We start from the raw sequence: 14,730 nt of genomic DNA on the forward strand, positions 1-14,730 counted from the left end.
CAAGGTTGCAGGGGATGAGCCAAAAGGAATTTTAATGAGGCAGAGTTTTAGAGAGGGCAGAGAGTGTCCTCCTGAACAACAGTAATAGTTTGGGTTATGGACAGATCTCTCTCCATACCTCTCTTCCTTTTCCCTCCCCTTCTCTCTGCTCACCCTCCCTTCATCCTTGCTCCTATTCTCATCTCTTTCTCTTTTCTTTGTCTTTTGCTCCCTTGTTCTGTCCCTCCCTCCTTACCTCAGTCCCTCTGCTGTCCCTCTCTTTTTCTTCAGCTCTGCTGCTTCTTCAATTCCTCTCCCTTTTTCTCCTCCCTACTATTCCTCATAGAAACATGATGGCAGATAAAGGCCAAATGGCCCATCCAGTCTGCCCATCCGCAGGAACCATTATCTCTTCCTCTCTCTGAGAGATCCCACGTACCTATCCCAGGCCCTCTTGAATTCAGACACAGTCTCAGTCTGCACCATCTCTTTCGGGAGACTGTTCCACGCATCTACCACCCTCTCTGTAAAAAAGTGTTTCCTTAGATTACTCCTGAGCCTATCACCTCTTAACATCATCCTATGCCCTCTTATTCCAGAGCTTCCTTTCAAATGCTGGAGCTGAAATCTCACTCTTCCTTCATCAGGTCTGTTCTTTGCACTTGCTGCCACTTTCATATTCATTCCTGGAAGCTGCAGTTCATTCTTACTCTTGTTCCTTCCTCCTCGTCTCTGTGTTTCTCCCCTCCTTTAATCTTTGGTGGGCATGTAACAAATTCCCCACTGCGAATGTCACCACAAACAACTGAACCATTAGATGCACCTCCAGTGGTTCATTGACAGAAATGCAACTAGAACATGTAATAATTATGGACTAGATTCACTAAGGGCACAGATCGGATCCGTGAAGGATCCGATCCCTGTCCGGGGGGGCTGATTCACGAATCGCCCTCATGCAAATGAGGGCGATCGGAATCACACCCCCAACCACCTGCCCGGATCGCTCTATAGCAATCCCAACACATGCGCAGACCATCTGAGCCCGGCAGAGAATTTTTTTTTTTTAACTGTTTTTAACTTTTTTGTGAGGCCGTGGTTTTTACCCGCTTTAAGCCCACGGGTTAAAACAATGGGCTTGCACTGCGGGGAAGGGCAGGAGAGATTTGGGGTGAGAGTAGGTCGGGCAGTCGGGGCGGCAGGAGAGATTCAGGGTGAGAGCAGGAGATCGGGGCAAGCAGGATAGAGCAGGAGATTCATTCAAGGCAGGCAGGAAAGAGCAGGAGATTCGGGCAGGCAGGAGATCAGAGCTGAGGGCAGGGCAGTCGGAGAGGACCTCAGCGACTGGTCCTCAGCAGTCACTTATTTTTGGATTGGCCAGCCGAGTCGGTTGCTTTTATATTTTAGTGAATCGCTTCCTGCCTACATTTGAATGCCATTTCCCCTCATTTGCATGCGCGGATCGGAGGATGATTGGGACAGAGGTTAATGAATCGGGTCGGAAGGAAATCGGGTTGTAAAGGGGTTGCTAAGTGGTCGGAAGTTGATTGGTGGGCTTAGTGAATCTAGCCCTATGTTTGTTGCAACCCTAAAAGGCAAAGAGGATACCTACACAGATCAAGAGTTACAATCCTAACCATCTTACTGAGCAGACTGAGCCATTCTGGTCTTTATCAGCCATATCTTGTTACTATGTTTTATTTTCTCTAAGATAAGAAACTTGTTAGTCTCTATCTTTTTCTAACTCTTTCCTTCCCACAAGTGAAGCTTTTGTATAAAAGGGTGAATCCATTAACAGAAGACATCTGACATAGAGAAAATGAAGACTGGAGTTCAAATGAATTTTTTTTTACAATATCACAGTTTTCCATGTTAGTCCACTTGAAAGTATAGAAATAAAGGTTAACATACAATAATAAAATGAAAAGAATATAAGGTATAATCTTATTAGAAAAAAAAAATTCAATAAAAAGGTATCACCTTAACAATGAATATAAAAAAAAGAATATAAAACTTACATTTTTGTTTAATTTAATAAAAAGGTAAAATATTTTATTCTTTTTATTTTACTTTCTTTTTATTTATTAACCTTTATTTCAATATGAGATTGTAAATTTTGTTCTGTTGGACAGCAGAGGGAGCCAGAGTAATTTTTATCCACTCCACTGCACTAACAGCCAATTTACAGTAGTCAGCTCAAAGAAAAAAACCTCCCCAACAGTATAAAGCATTATTTTATAGATCAGTACACCTCTTATGGGGTAAAACAACTATTAGAATGGGCAATTTGCTTCATCTTGGAGAAGATACAGTTGAGGAGAGATAAGATATAAAATCCTATAAAATCCTGAGTGGAGTGGGATGGGTGAATGCAAATTGAATGTTTACTCTTTCAAAAAGTACAGACAAGGAGACAGGCCTTGAAGTTGCATAGTAATATTTCAAAACAAATAGGAGACTTTTTTAACTCAATGCATGGCTAAGCTCTGGAACTCAGAGGATGTGGTAAAAGCAGTTAATATACTGTAGCTGTGTTACTTTTAACTGTTAACATGTGGTTACAGGGGAAGTATGATAGGAAACACATACCTTTAGATGCCATTTCCTTTCGCACAAACAGGTAATTTATATCTCTGTAATCTTACATAAATCCTGCAAAATCTGCATTCTATGGCCTAGAAACACATCTCTTTTTTTTTTTTTTTTTTTTTTTTTAATAACAGGGGGGGGGTGTGGAGAAACCAGCTGCAGGGCACTATGGCACAGACTTTCAGTGCTTCACCCTATAAGCGTTGTAATTTTACCTTTTGTCTGGCATCATGCAGAGCATGACTTAACATCTGGACATTCTAGCCTCTTCCAGAAAGGAGTACGTAGTAGTTTAATTTTACAATCAGAGAGAGGGATTAATTTTGGTAGGAAACCCCCGCTGAGGTTAAAAACGTTGTCTTGCATTTGAGTAAGTCTTTGCTTCTTTGTCGCCCTAGCTTCTGACTGGGAGGGAGCCCTTGAAGCCTAAAGCTCTAGTCATACAGACCCCAAAATTCATAGACTTCATACTGTGCTTTCCTAGATGGTAAATTTATAATAGGTGAATGAGTGCACAGGTGACAGAAGCCATTAAATAATCTCCTCTGTTGGATGACTGAAGGACAGGAAAAAGCTCTACATCCCTTCTGAGAATACTGAAGAGGAAGGAGAAACCCATGTGTAATTTCTAAGAGGGTAATCTGGTCCTTTACCATTTACTGGTGGCCCAGGAACATCTATTTGGCTGAAGGAAGTGTCACCATCTACATCAGTGGTCTCAAACTCACGGCCCAGGGGCCACATGCGGCCCACCAGGTACTATTTTGAGGCCCTTGGTATGTTTATCATAATCACAAAATAAAAATAAAACAGTTTCTTGATCATATGTCTCTTTAGCTATAAATTACAATATTGTTATTAAGACTTAGCCAAAAGAAAAGATTTATAAACTATAAAAAGTTTTACCTCATGCAAAATTGTCATTTCTTTAATAAGATATTAATTATTTTTTCTGAGGCCCTCCAAGTACCTACAGATCCAAAATGTGGCCCTGCAAAAGGTTTGAGCTTGAGACGACTGATCTACATGGTTCCAGAGTATCTCCCTCACTCAGCTGATCCTGACTGAAAAGATCTGCATTTGAGTCTGAAAGCCTCTGAGGCTCATCTCTACCAACATCAGAACCATAGGTGTCCTAAGAGGCTAGGGGAGGCTAAGCCTTGCTAGTCCCAACTGCAACCTTACCCTTTCTTATACCTAGCCGATCTACACGCCTAACTTAAAATTTTTGAATTGGTACTGATAATTGAAAGCACCATTAAAATCCAACGGTAGGTGCCTAACTCGGCAGGCACCTACCATTTTGATGTAGGCATCTACACCAAGGCACCTACCAGTTCTCTGGGGCAGATTTGGAGTGAAGTTTGGGCATGTATTCACTTAGGCATTGATATATTAGGCTAAGAAAACCCTGGCTTAATATACCAGTGCCTAAGTTGAACATGCCTTTGCTTTTAGGGATCAATAGGAGCGATTCCACAAACAGTGCCTAAATTTTATTAACATGCGGAATGTGCTGTTTTCCTAAGTGCCCACTATACCATAGCTGGTTGACCAGCTATACAAGTAGGTCTGACCTTTATATGGTTTCAATTTAAATGGTTGCCTTGGCTGGTTAAATATCGGCAATTAACTGGCCAATTTCTGGCTGATCCCCCGGAACACCCCCAAAATAGCAGGTGCCATTTCAGATTGGTTAAATTGCTTTGAAGAACAACACCTTTATTTTTAATTTAGGGTACAGTAATACTATAGCAAAGTTAATCCACTTTAAAGGTTAATAAATTAAAATAAAATCATGGAAAATAAATTGATATCTTTTCACTGAATTAAATATATTTTTGAATAGCTTTCTGAGATCAAAACCTCCTCCCTTACAATAGGTTTTGGCCTCTGGAAGCTAGTCAAAAATGAATTGAAGTAGTCCAATAAAAAGGTAACATAGTAAATGACAGCAGATAAAGACTACATGATCCATCCAGTCTTCCCAACAGTCACGTTCATTATCACAGCAATGTTGAACCCACAATCCAGTAATGATACATTTGACTTGCCATGTTCCACTATAAGATGTCTTCCCCTCCCCCCAGATAGGCAAGATCTACACTTGGATGATACGAATGTGGCATAAAATATGCATACCTGTTTCTGACCCATCCTGCCATTATCACCTTATTTTCCATTTTTTTGTTTCATTTTCGTTAATTTGTAATGTAGTGATTGGAATGTGTCAGCTTTTGAAAGTTAACATCTGTTGATCTTCATATTATGCTCACTAAAGGTGGGGAATCACTGTTTCTCTTTCTCTAGTGTTTCACTATATGCAGCCTGGCTTCCCTGGGGTGGTGGTGGGGTTTCAGTTTAATTTTTATCTACATATTTCTACACTTATTCTGTATTTGGTGTGCTGCCAAAAGCATAAGCTACAATCCAATGAGATAATTTCTGCCCACAATGGTCAGCACTTTTTTAAACACTGGTCACTATGATTTTTTTTTATACCTGGATATTCGTGCTGGTATCTGGATACTGGCCAGTGCTGAATATCTGAGCATAGGTTGGACAACACTATTAAGATCAGTACCTGAACAGGTAACCAGATAAAATTAGGACACCCTTTTTGCTGTCCTAAATGCGACTGTCTCTGGAAAGCATGACTCAAGTTACCAGTTACAAAGAATTCTCCAGTTACAAAGAATTCTATTAGAACAAACAATTTGTACTAGAACAAGTCCAAACCCCATACTTTAATGTGAAAATAAAATGTTACAGAAGTTCAAGCATATGTCTGCTTAAAGTAATTTTTGAGAAATTGAGCATTAAAGGGGTAAAGGGTTTGGAAGCGGGGATGGGTGTGGAATAGAAAGTAAATGCATTGTGCCCACCCAGTTTGCCGGTTGGCCCACCCAAAATTTAGAGTCTGGCTACGACACTGCTACCCAGATAAGTCTTGCTGAATAGCGACCCCCATATAAATAAGTAATAAAACAAATACCTGTCACTGCTTTAGTATCTGCCCTCTTGCTGCGTTTGCCACCCTTTTCAGCCCAGATGTGGATGGTGTATTCCATGCCTGGATGCAGGCCAGTCAGTGTAGTGGAGGACTTGTCCTTCCCTATAGTCACTTCCTTGGTTTCCCCATCCTCAGAGGTATAGCTCAGCATGTATCTGTCTATAACAGCTTGTGCCCGGTTCCAGGAGATAGAGATTGTGTCCTCTGTTACTCTGTTGGTCACTAAATTTGTAGGACCATCAATTTCTGTATAAGAGAAACAGATAAACCCATTACTGTTAGGTGGATTCATCAATAGAGTTATTCGGCAAGAATATTTTGTGTAACTATAAATACATATTTAAATAATTATACACAAAGGGAGAATTTTTTGTTAGGTACCTAAGTAGGTGGATGACCATGGGGCTCATTTTCAAAAAACATAGACGTCCAAAAGACAGCATAAACCAACACTTGGACATCTTACTATCAAATAGAATCATAAGAACATAAGAATTGCCCTGCTGGGTCAGACTAGTGGTCCATCATGCCCAGCAGTCCACTCATGCGGCGGCCCTTTGGTCAAAGACCAATGCCCCAACCGAGACTAGCCCTACCAGTATAAGTCCTTGTTCAGCAGGAACTTGTCTAACCCTGGAGGGTGTTTTCCCTTATGACAGATTCCAGAAGAGCATTCCAGTTGTCTACCACTCTCTAGGTGAAGAAGAACTACCTTACGTTTGTACAGAATCTATCCCCTTTCAATTTTAGAGAGTGCCCTCTCGTTCTTCCTACCTTGGAGAGGTGAACAACCTGTCCTTATCTATTATTTTCCCCTGCACCCCAATCTCTGACTAGATACTTCCTTTTGATTCAAACCATCTTGGTTCTCTTCCACTTGCATTTTGTATCCCAGAAAGTACTTTTTCTGTTCCCCTTATATCTCATACACTCATTGTATTTATCTCATTGTAAACATCTCTTACTTCTTGTTGTAAACATCTCTTACTCTCATTGTATGTAACTTGTTGTAAACTGCTTTGAACTTATGGTATAATAATAATAATAATAATAACAGTTTATATACCGCAATACCGTTAAGTTCTATGCGGTTTACAATAGATTAAGCGAGGTACAAATTGATTGAATTTAAGAGGGGGGAAGAGGAGAGTTAATAGGACCAGAAATGCGTTGTTGAGGAGAAAGAGATTCATAGGACAGAGGAATCACTATGGAGGAGAAAGAAGATGAGTGGGTCAGTTGTCTAGATACTTTAGGAACAGTTGAGTTTTTAGACATTTTGTGATATAGCGGTATAACAATCTACAACATACTGTCTGGAAGAGGTTCCAAAACAGGATATCTTTGTGTACCATATGGCAAGTCTATAACGAGGTCACTTATGCATGTAAGTTCACTCATGCTGCAAAGACGTGATTGGTTACAGCTGCTTGCAAAATAGATGCTGATGAACTTGTTCGCTGCATTGGCAACATAGAAACTTATTTTGGTGGAAGGCACTGAATTCTTGCGAGGCATGATTTTGATTAGAGATATTGAAGCTCTCAAACTCCTGATTCACTGTGGAACTGCTTATTGTTCAGATAAGTGACTCTTTTACAATCTGACATACATATTATGAGATAGCGATATATGAATGTTATGGTAAAGGAGGTTTGGTTTTTTTAGGCCAATGATAGAAGTTTGAAGGAGAACTAGTGTGCACAGCTCTTTTCTTCATAGCTACAGAAGAGAGCAATTCTTTGTAGCTTCTGAGGCCTTTTTTCCTCTTTTAAGATTGATTCAGTTGGAATCAACATATGACAATAGTGCTTAGCATTCAACACTGGAGGTTCTAAAATGTTTACAGTTTTATAAGATAGCACATATGGGTTGCAGCACTTAACTACCAGAGGATGTACACTTGGGTACAGTATAGGAGGATTACAGGCAGTGGCATAGCAAGGGTGGGAGGCACCCAGGATGGTGTTGCCCCTGCCCTCTTCTCCACTCCCATTCCTTCCCTGCCACCCCCCCCCCCCCCAACTGCACACACTCCTTCCCTTCCCCCTCCACACGCACTTCACCAATGTGAGCAGCATCTCCAACTTGCTGCCAGCGCCAGCCTCGGCTCTCCCTCTGATGTCACTTCCTGGTCCCGCAACCAGGAAATGACTTCAGAAGGAGAGCCAAGGCCAGCGTGAACAGCAGGTTGGAGCTGCTGTTTATGTTAGCGAAGAGTTAGAAGCACAGGGGAAGGTACGTGCGTGGTGGGAAAGGGGCAAGAAAGGACCAAGGGGGCAGAGAGGACAGGTGCCAGCACCCCCACTAAGACAACACATAGGGCAGTTCGTGCCCCCCCTTACTATGTTACTGGTTATAGGTGTGTCTCCAACTTACACACAAAGCTATGATTCTATAAAAAGTGCCTATCCCATTAGGCACTTAGATCAGTGTGCCTAACCAATCTAGGCACCTGACTTAATTTTTTAATTAATTCAATCAGTGCTGTTAATTGAGCAAAGAGATATTTGAGAGGAATAGAGACCCAAAGGTCCACAGAAATGTCACCATCCAACTGCGTTCCACCACTAATTCAAGAAGAACCAGACAAAAAATTCCTGAGAATTTTCTTCTATCCCTGAAGCATTTGGAGGAGCTAGAAAATACATCCTTCCAAACTGCCTTTGAAGTTACAGAGTAACCTATATAGGATCAAACTCCAGTGCATCCTATGTTGCTAGGGAAAGATTTGGACAATGTTGGATTTTTATTTTTCCTGGTGTCTTGTCCCTTAGAATGAGAGAAGAATATTTTTGTTGACTTTGGAAAATGGCCACAGCACAGACATTACTTTTAGGGATCTTGCCCAGGTACTGGTCAATGAAGTAGAGCAGGGATAGGGAACTCCAGTCCTCGAGAGTCATATTCCAGTTGGGTTTTTAAGATTCCCCCAATGAATATGCATGAGATCTATGTGCATGCACTGCTTTCAATGCATATTCATTGGGGAAATCCTGAAAACCCGACTGGAATACGGCTCTCGAGGACCGGAGTTCCCTACCCCTGAAGTAGAGGTTAACTATTTTCAGAATATATTTTGTATGAGCATCTTTCAGACCAAGAAAAGGTTGGTTCTACTGCCCAAGAGCATAGGAAGAGACGGTGTGATTTATCCTAAAACAAAAAATTAGAAGAAATAGAAAAATGGGCCCGGTTTATCAATGTTTCCTCTAAACCAGTGGTTCCCAAACCTGTCCTGGGGGACCCCCAGCCAGTCAGGTTTTCAAGATATCCCTAATGAATATGCATGAGAGAGATTTGCATATAATGGAAGAGACAGATATGCAAATCTATCTCATGCATATTCATTATGGATATCTTGAAAACCTGACTGGCTGGGGGTCCCCCAGGACAGGTTTGGGAACCACTGGCCATAATGAATATACATGGAGCAGGTTTGCATGCCTGGCACCTCCATTATATGCAGATCTTTCTCATGAATATTCATTAGGGCTATCCTGAAAACCCGATTGGCCTGGTGGTCCTCCAGGTCAGGGTTGGGAACCACTGCTCTAAACTATACAGAAGTCTTACATTTACATTCTTGCCAGTGGAATATGTGGGAATCCTCCACTTACATTCCTGCCACTGGAGGTGCTGTTTCAATATCACATTTTCAATAGCAAGGAACAGGTAAGTTCTGTAGGACACCAGAGGACCTGCTTGTCCCTAGCCACTGGAAAAAAATAAATATTGAAGCACCATCCCCCACTGGCAGTAATGAGTTTGTAGGATATTCATACAGCTTAGAGGGAACATTGCAGTCTTTCCTTGACTGGAAGAAGAGATAGGAGATAGTGTACCATACTAACCTGTGTATCCCAAAATGTGCTATAAAGAGGATTGTGATTTTCAAAAGGTTCTTTACCTCTTTGTTACAGATGATATTTCACTGGCATTTACCTTTCTTTGCTGTGTATAATTTTGGATTTGGGGGAAATTCAAGAAACTAGCTAGCCAATACACAGCCAACAGTGGTCAGCTAGATTAGCTTCTGATATTCAAGGCCAGGCCCTGTCTGGGCACCAGCACTGAATACTGGGGGTTAATTTTGGGCACGATGGTCGCTAGAGCTTATGCAGGCCTGGCCAATATTCAGCCAGGGCCCAAATAATACAGTTTTACAGGCCCCGGCTGGATACCAGCCAGAACCTCCAGAAGCCAGCCCACCCAAAATTAGCCCCTGATATTCAGTGCCACTGAATATCAGTGTGTGGGGGGGGGGGGGAGATATGCAATGACAGGAAATTTAAGCAGGCAGGAATCACTCTCGCCCACTTACAGTGCTCAAAACACATTTATAATCAAATGATTTTTCTTGAATTTTATTAATATCTTCACTATTGACATTGGTTTGAAGAAGTTTCTAGTAGAACTCCCTCAACTACCTGTCCTTAGCCATGATCAATATAGTTTTTTCCTACTTTGTTCCCAGAATCCTTCTCACTCTGCTCCTCTCTCAACTTTTGCTGTTACTCAACAAGTTATCTAATCTCTACAAGCTACAAAATTCCTGAGATCCTGGCACCAAAGCATTTCAACACAAAAGGAAAGTATAAATTACATCTTTGATTAAATTAATTGTTCAACATGTGTACATATCCAACAAAAACGGAAATATGCTGAAAGCAATATCTAAATTCCATTTATCTACACCACAGACCATGACATATGTGAAAATCTCAGTGGTGGAAAGGCTGTCTGTAATCAGAGCATGAAATCTGCAACGTTGCAAATGCATTTGGAAAAATTTCACCCTGTAAATGCTGAATATGGTTTCGATCTTTTCATATAGAAAAAAGCTCAATGTGATTCATCTGGCACTTTACCAAAACTTGGATTTTCTCCAACTTAAAAACCTGCTTTGGATTTGAATGCATCACAGAGAGTGGCTTATTGGATTGTCAAAAATAAAAAGTTGCAAGACTTGAGAAACTTTGATCAAGCCATGTACTTGTGAAACTGTGAAGCTGGTGTGTGGTAAATAGTATCTGACTCATGTTAATGCTTTGATTCACTCACTAATTCAAGCTATAGCTTCATAAATTCTTACACAAGTGATTGAGTAATTGAAAGCCAGTTCTCTCCCATTCAACATGCTGCTGGATGAAATTCATTAATGTACTGTATAGTCTGTTCAGTAAGCAGCTAGTTTGTGCATGATATGTGAACAGTGCTTCAACCAAGGAAGAATGCTTCTATAAACCACTTCTAGGAAACAAAAGGCAATGGATATATTCAAGAGTAAATGAATTTTTTGCAAATCATGACTCATGACTGGAACAAGAAATTAGAAATATCTTGCAATAATAGGGTTTCATCAATATTTGAAAACACATGGAGTTTGGAAGACTGATGAAAGCTCAATCTCTTCACATTTCTATCACTCTGTATTCTGGCTTTTGACATGTACCTGCCTGAAAACTCCTGCCCCAAAATTTGAAGAATCTGAGAAATTCATGGGATAAATCATTGTCTCTTCAAGGTTCTGATCTTGGGCCTGTTCTTGTTAACATTTTTATAAACGATATTGCTGAAGGGTTGTCGGGTAAAATTTGCCTCTTTGTGGATGATACCAAAATCTGCAATAGAGTAGACACGCTGGATGGTGTGAATAACATGAAGAAAGACCTGGTGAAGCTTGAAGAATGGTCTGAAATTTGGCAGCTAAAATTTAATGCTAAGAAATGCAAGGTCATGCATTTGAGCTGCAAAAACCAGAGGGAACGGTACAGATTAGGGAGTGAAGAGCTTATGTGCACAACAGAAGAGCGGGTGTGATTGTAGGTGATGATCTTAAGGTGGCCAAACAGGTTGAAAAGTTTATGGCGAAAGCTAGAAGGATGCTAGTGTGCATAGAGAGAGGTATGGCCTGTAGGAAAAATGAGGTATTGATGCCTCTGTATGAGACTCTGGTGATACCTCATTTAGAATATTTTGTACAATTCTGGAGGCCACACTTTCAAAAAGATATAAAAAGGATGGAGTTGGTCCAGAGGAAGGCTACTAAAATGGTGTGTGGTCTTCATCATAAGGCATATGGGGACAGGCTTAAAGATCTCAATCTGTATACTTTGGAGGAAAGGCGGGAGAGGGGAGATATGATAGAGACATTTAAATACCTATGTAATGTAAATATGCATGAGTCAAGTCTCTTTCATTTGAAATGAAACTGCAATGAGAGGATGAAGTTAAGAGGTGGTGATAGGCTCTGGAGTAATCTAATGAAATACTTTTTTACAGAAAGGGTGGTAGATGCATGGAACAGTCTCCCAGAAGAGGTGGTGGAGACAGAGCCTATGTCTGAATTCGAAAGGGCCTGACATAGGCACATGGGATCTCTCGGAGAGAGAAAGAGATAATGATTACTGTTAATGGGCAGACTAGATGGGCCATTTGGCCTTTATCGGCCATCATGTTTCTATGCTTCTATGTTTCTAAATGTCTCTATCAGAAAGCTGGCTCAGAGGACAATGCCCTCCTGAATCACATGGGTGTTCATTGGTTCTCAATATCAGGTTTTCCCTCAAGGTATGGAACTTCAGATGGAGGCTGCCATTTTTCTCCAAGATAGAGCGTGCAAATCCTGGAAAAATATTTGAAAATCCTGATTTTGTCCTGGATCTAGCTTATTTGGTGGATATGATGATGGGTCTAATATGATCATAAATGCCTCACAAAAGGTTTTCGTTGTTTACTACAGGAAAGTGTTACAGGCTGCAGAATGTTGATGAGCCATTCCAAAAATCTTACCACCTTCATTTTCACCACCACCACTATCTCTATCTCCCTTCAAACAAATTGGCACAGAAAAACAGGGAAAAAAAAAAACTTAAGCAGCTAGTGAAGTACTCTATGATGCCCATAACTATCTTCCAAAGACACATTCATCATATTAGGGTTTCTGATCCCAAATGCTTACAAACTATCCAGAACACTACAATCAAGATCCCTTGAAACTCATTTCAGTTTGAACACATCGCATCCCTTTTATTTAACAATCAGTAGTTTCCTACAGTTGGGGGGGGATCTGGTTTGATTATTCCATAAAGCTGTTTCTTACAGTCCATAAGGCTCTCTACACCAGAATCCCATTTCATCTATCATGCTCAGTCATTCCCAAATCTCTCTCGTGCTTCCTCCATTTGCAGAACAAGAATCTTCTCTCTAGCCACCTAGTACATGTACCACTAAACAAGCTATATTCTTTTTAGGTCCTTGGAACACCTTGCCTACTCCCCTTTGGAAAATGTCTTCACACAAGAAGTTTATATAGGACTCAAGATCCACTGTTTTGTTAGCCTTTGGTAGTGCGACTGGGATGGGTATTTTTATATATTTATTCATTCAATTTTCTATACCGTTCTTCCAGGGGCGCTCAGAACAGTTTACATGAATTTATTCAGGTACTTAAGCATTTTTCCCTGTCTGTCCTGGTGGGCTCACAATCTTTCTAATGTACCTGGGGCAATGGGTCACAAGGAGCAGTGTCGGTCTGAACCCACAATCTCAGGGTGCAAACCTCTGTGCCACACTCTCCCCACTAATGTAAACAGTTGGTGGCATCATTAGCCGCAGCCACACCACTCTGTATTCAATTGCTTCTCTACCTTAACCGTTCCTTTTTTTTAAACATAAAATTTTATTGAAAATTTTTAAAATACAAAAGAGTAAGTTAAGGCATATATGTAACATCAATACAAATGGAGTAGTGTGGTATAACAAAATTGTAATATAACAGAAGAGCATTGTGAACTACTCAGTAAGAACATATTATATAAGTCATAAAGGGAAAATAAAGAAGGAAAAGAGGGAGGGGGGAAAAAAACAAAGAAAGAGGAGAAAGGAAAAAGCAAGAAGTCCCTCAGAGGCCAAAGAGAGAAAAGAGAAAGGTAGAGATAGAAAAGAACAACATGACACTTAAAAGAATTGGGAGAGTAGCTAAGTTATAATGAATGCAAATATGTCTCAAAAATGGCCCAATTATGGACAAATTTATTATTCAGGGGCTGGGATGTAGAAATTAAGTGCTCATGTCTATGTTGTAAGAGCACAAATTGCCACCAAAAATGTACGTTTAATATGTCAAAAGATTTCCAATTAGATAAGATTAGTCTCAAAGCAAGTATTAAAAGAGTGTTAAACAGGGCATGTTGAGAGGCAGGAACTGAATAGTAGGAGCCTCTGACTTGATAAAGACGATAGCAGCAGTAATAGGGGTTTGTATGTCAAAAAGAGTCTGTAAAATCGACCAATTATCAGTCCTTTCCTATTTTATCGTGCTCCCCTTTTAACTCTTATTAGGATTTGTTTGTAAATTGCTTTCTTGTCCTGCCTAGTTAAGTGCTGGTGAATATCAGCAGCCAGTTTGCTCAGCAGGGTTTAACTGGGAAGTGCCGCTGCATATCGCCGATGACCATCCCCTGGCCAGCTAGGTTAGGGGCAGGCTGGGAGCAGAGTTAGGGCGAGGCAGCAAGCTAGGCATATTCAGGCATATTCAGTCCACTAACCGGTGAAGAAAATGTATAAAGTTAGCACAGTAAAACAGCTGTCCGAACTTTCAGGTTCTTTTACAAAGCTGTGGTGCCAAGTAGCACACGCTAAATGCCAAGCTGTCCATTCTAATCCTATAGGCAACTTGGCGTTTAGCATGCACTGTTTGGCAGCACGGTTTTATAAAAGCCCGCCTATGTGTTCCAACTTAAACAGACACTGGTTTAAATTTCAGCAAGCGCATGGTTAATTTCCAAGCCAACAGACATACCCAGGTATTCTATGCACATACAATAATTTGTACATCCAGATTTGTCTGTTCAATCCCTAGGCATTTTTGCTTAAAAAAAAAAAAAAAAAAAAAAGCGTTTATGTGGCCAATGTTGACTGCATATTTGCTTTTAGGCAGTTGTGTACTAAGTGGAAGTGGTCCACTCCGGGCGCTATCTTGTTGAGGATGCTGGCACCCCGCCTCCTCTCTGCCACCCCCCCTCCCCCTGCTCCTTCCCATTCCTCCCCCTGCCGCGTGTACACTTTCATTTCCACCCCACCGTACCTCTATCTCTTCACCGGCACAAGCAGCAACTCCAACCTGCTGCTCGAACCAGCATCAGCTC

General features: G+C 40.9%; 1 protein-coding gene across 3 annotated transcripts in view; it reads right to left on the bottom strand.

Annotated features, from left to right (window-relative positions):
• Positions 1-14,730, bottom strand: part of TNN (tenascin N) — a 95,380-nt gene that overhangs the window by 39,687 nt on the left and 40,963 nt on the right. For all 3 annotated transcript variants that reach the window (XM_033916171.1, XM_033916169.1, XM_033916170.1), the window contains one exon: positions 5,561-5,824. In XM_033916171.1, coding sequence (XP_033772062.1) covers positions 5,561-5,824 — 264 coding nt within the window. The remainder of the gene's footprint in view (positions 1-5,560; positions 5,825-14,730) is intronic.

The sequence above is a fragment of the Geotrypetes seraphini genome, chromosome 12, assembly GCF_902459505.1.
Source record: "Geotrypetes seraphini chromosome 12, aGeoSer1.1, whole genome shotgun sequence".
Lineage (NCBI taxonomy): Eukaryota > Metazoa > Chordata > Amphibia > Gymnophiona > Dermophiidae > Geotrypetes > Geotrypetes seraphini.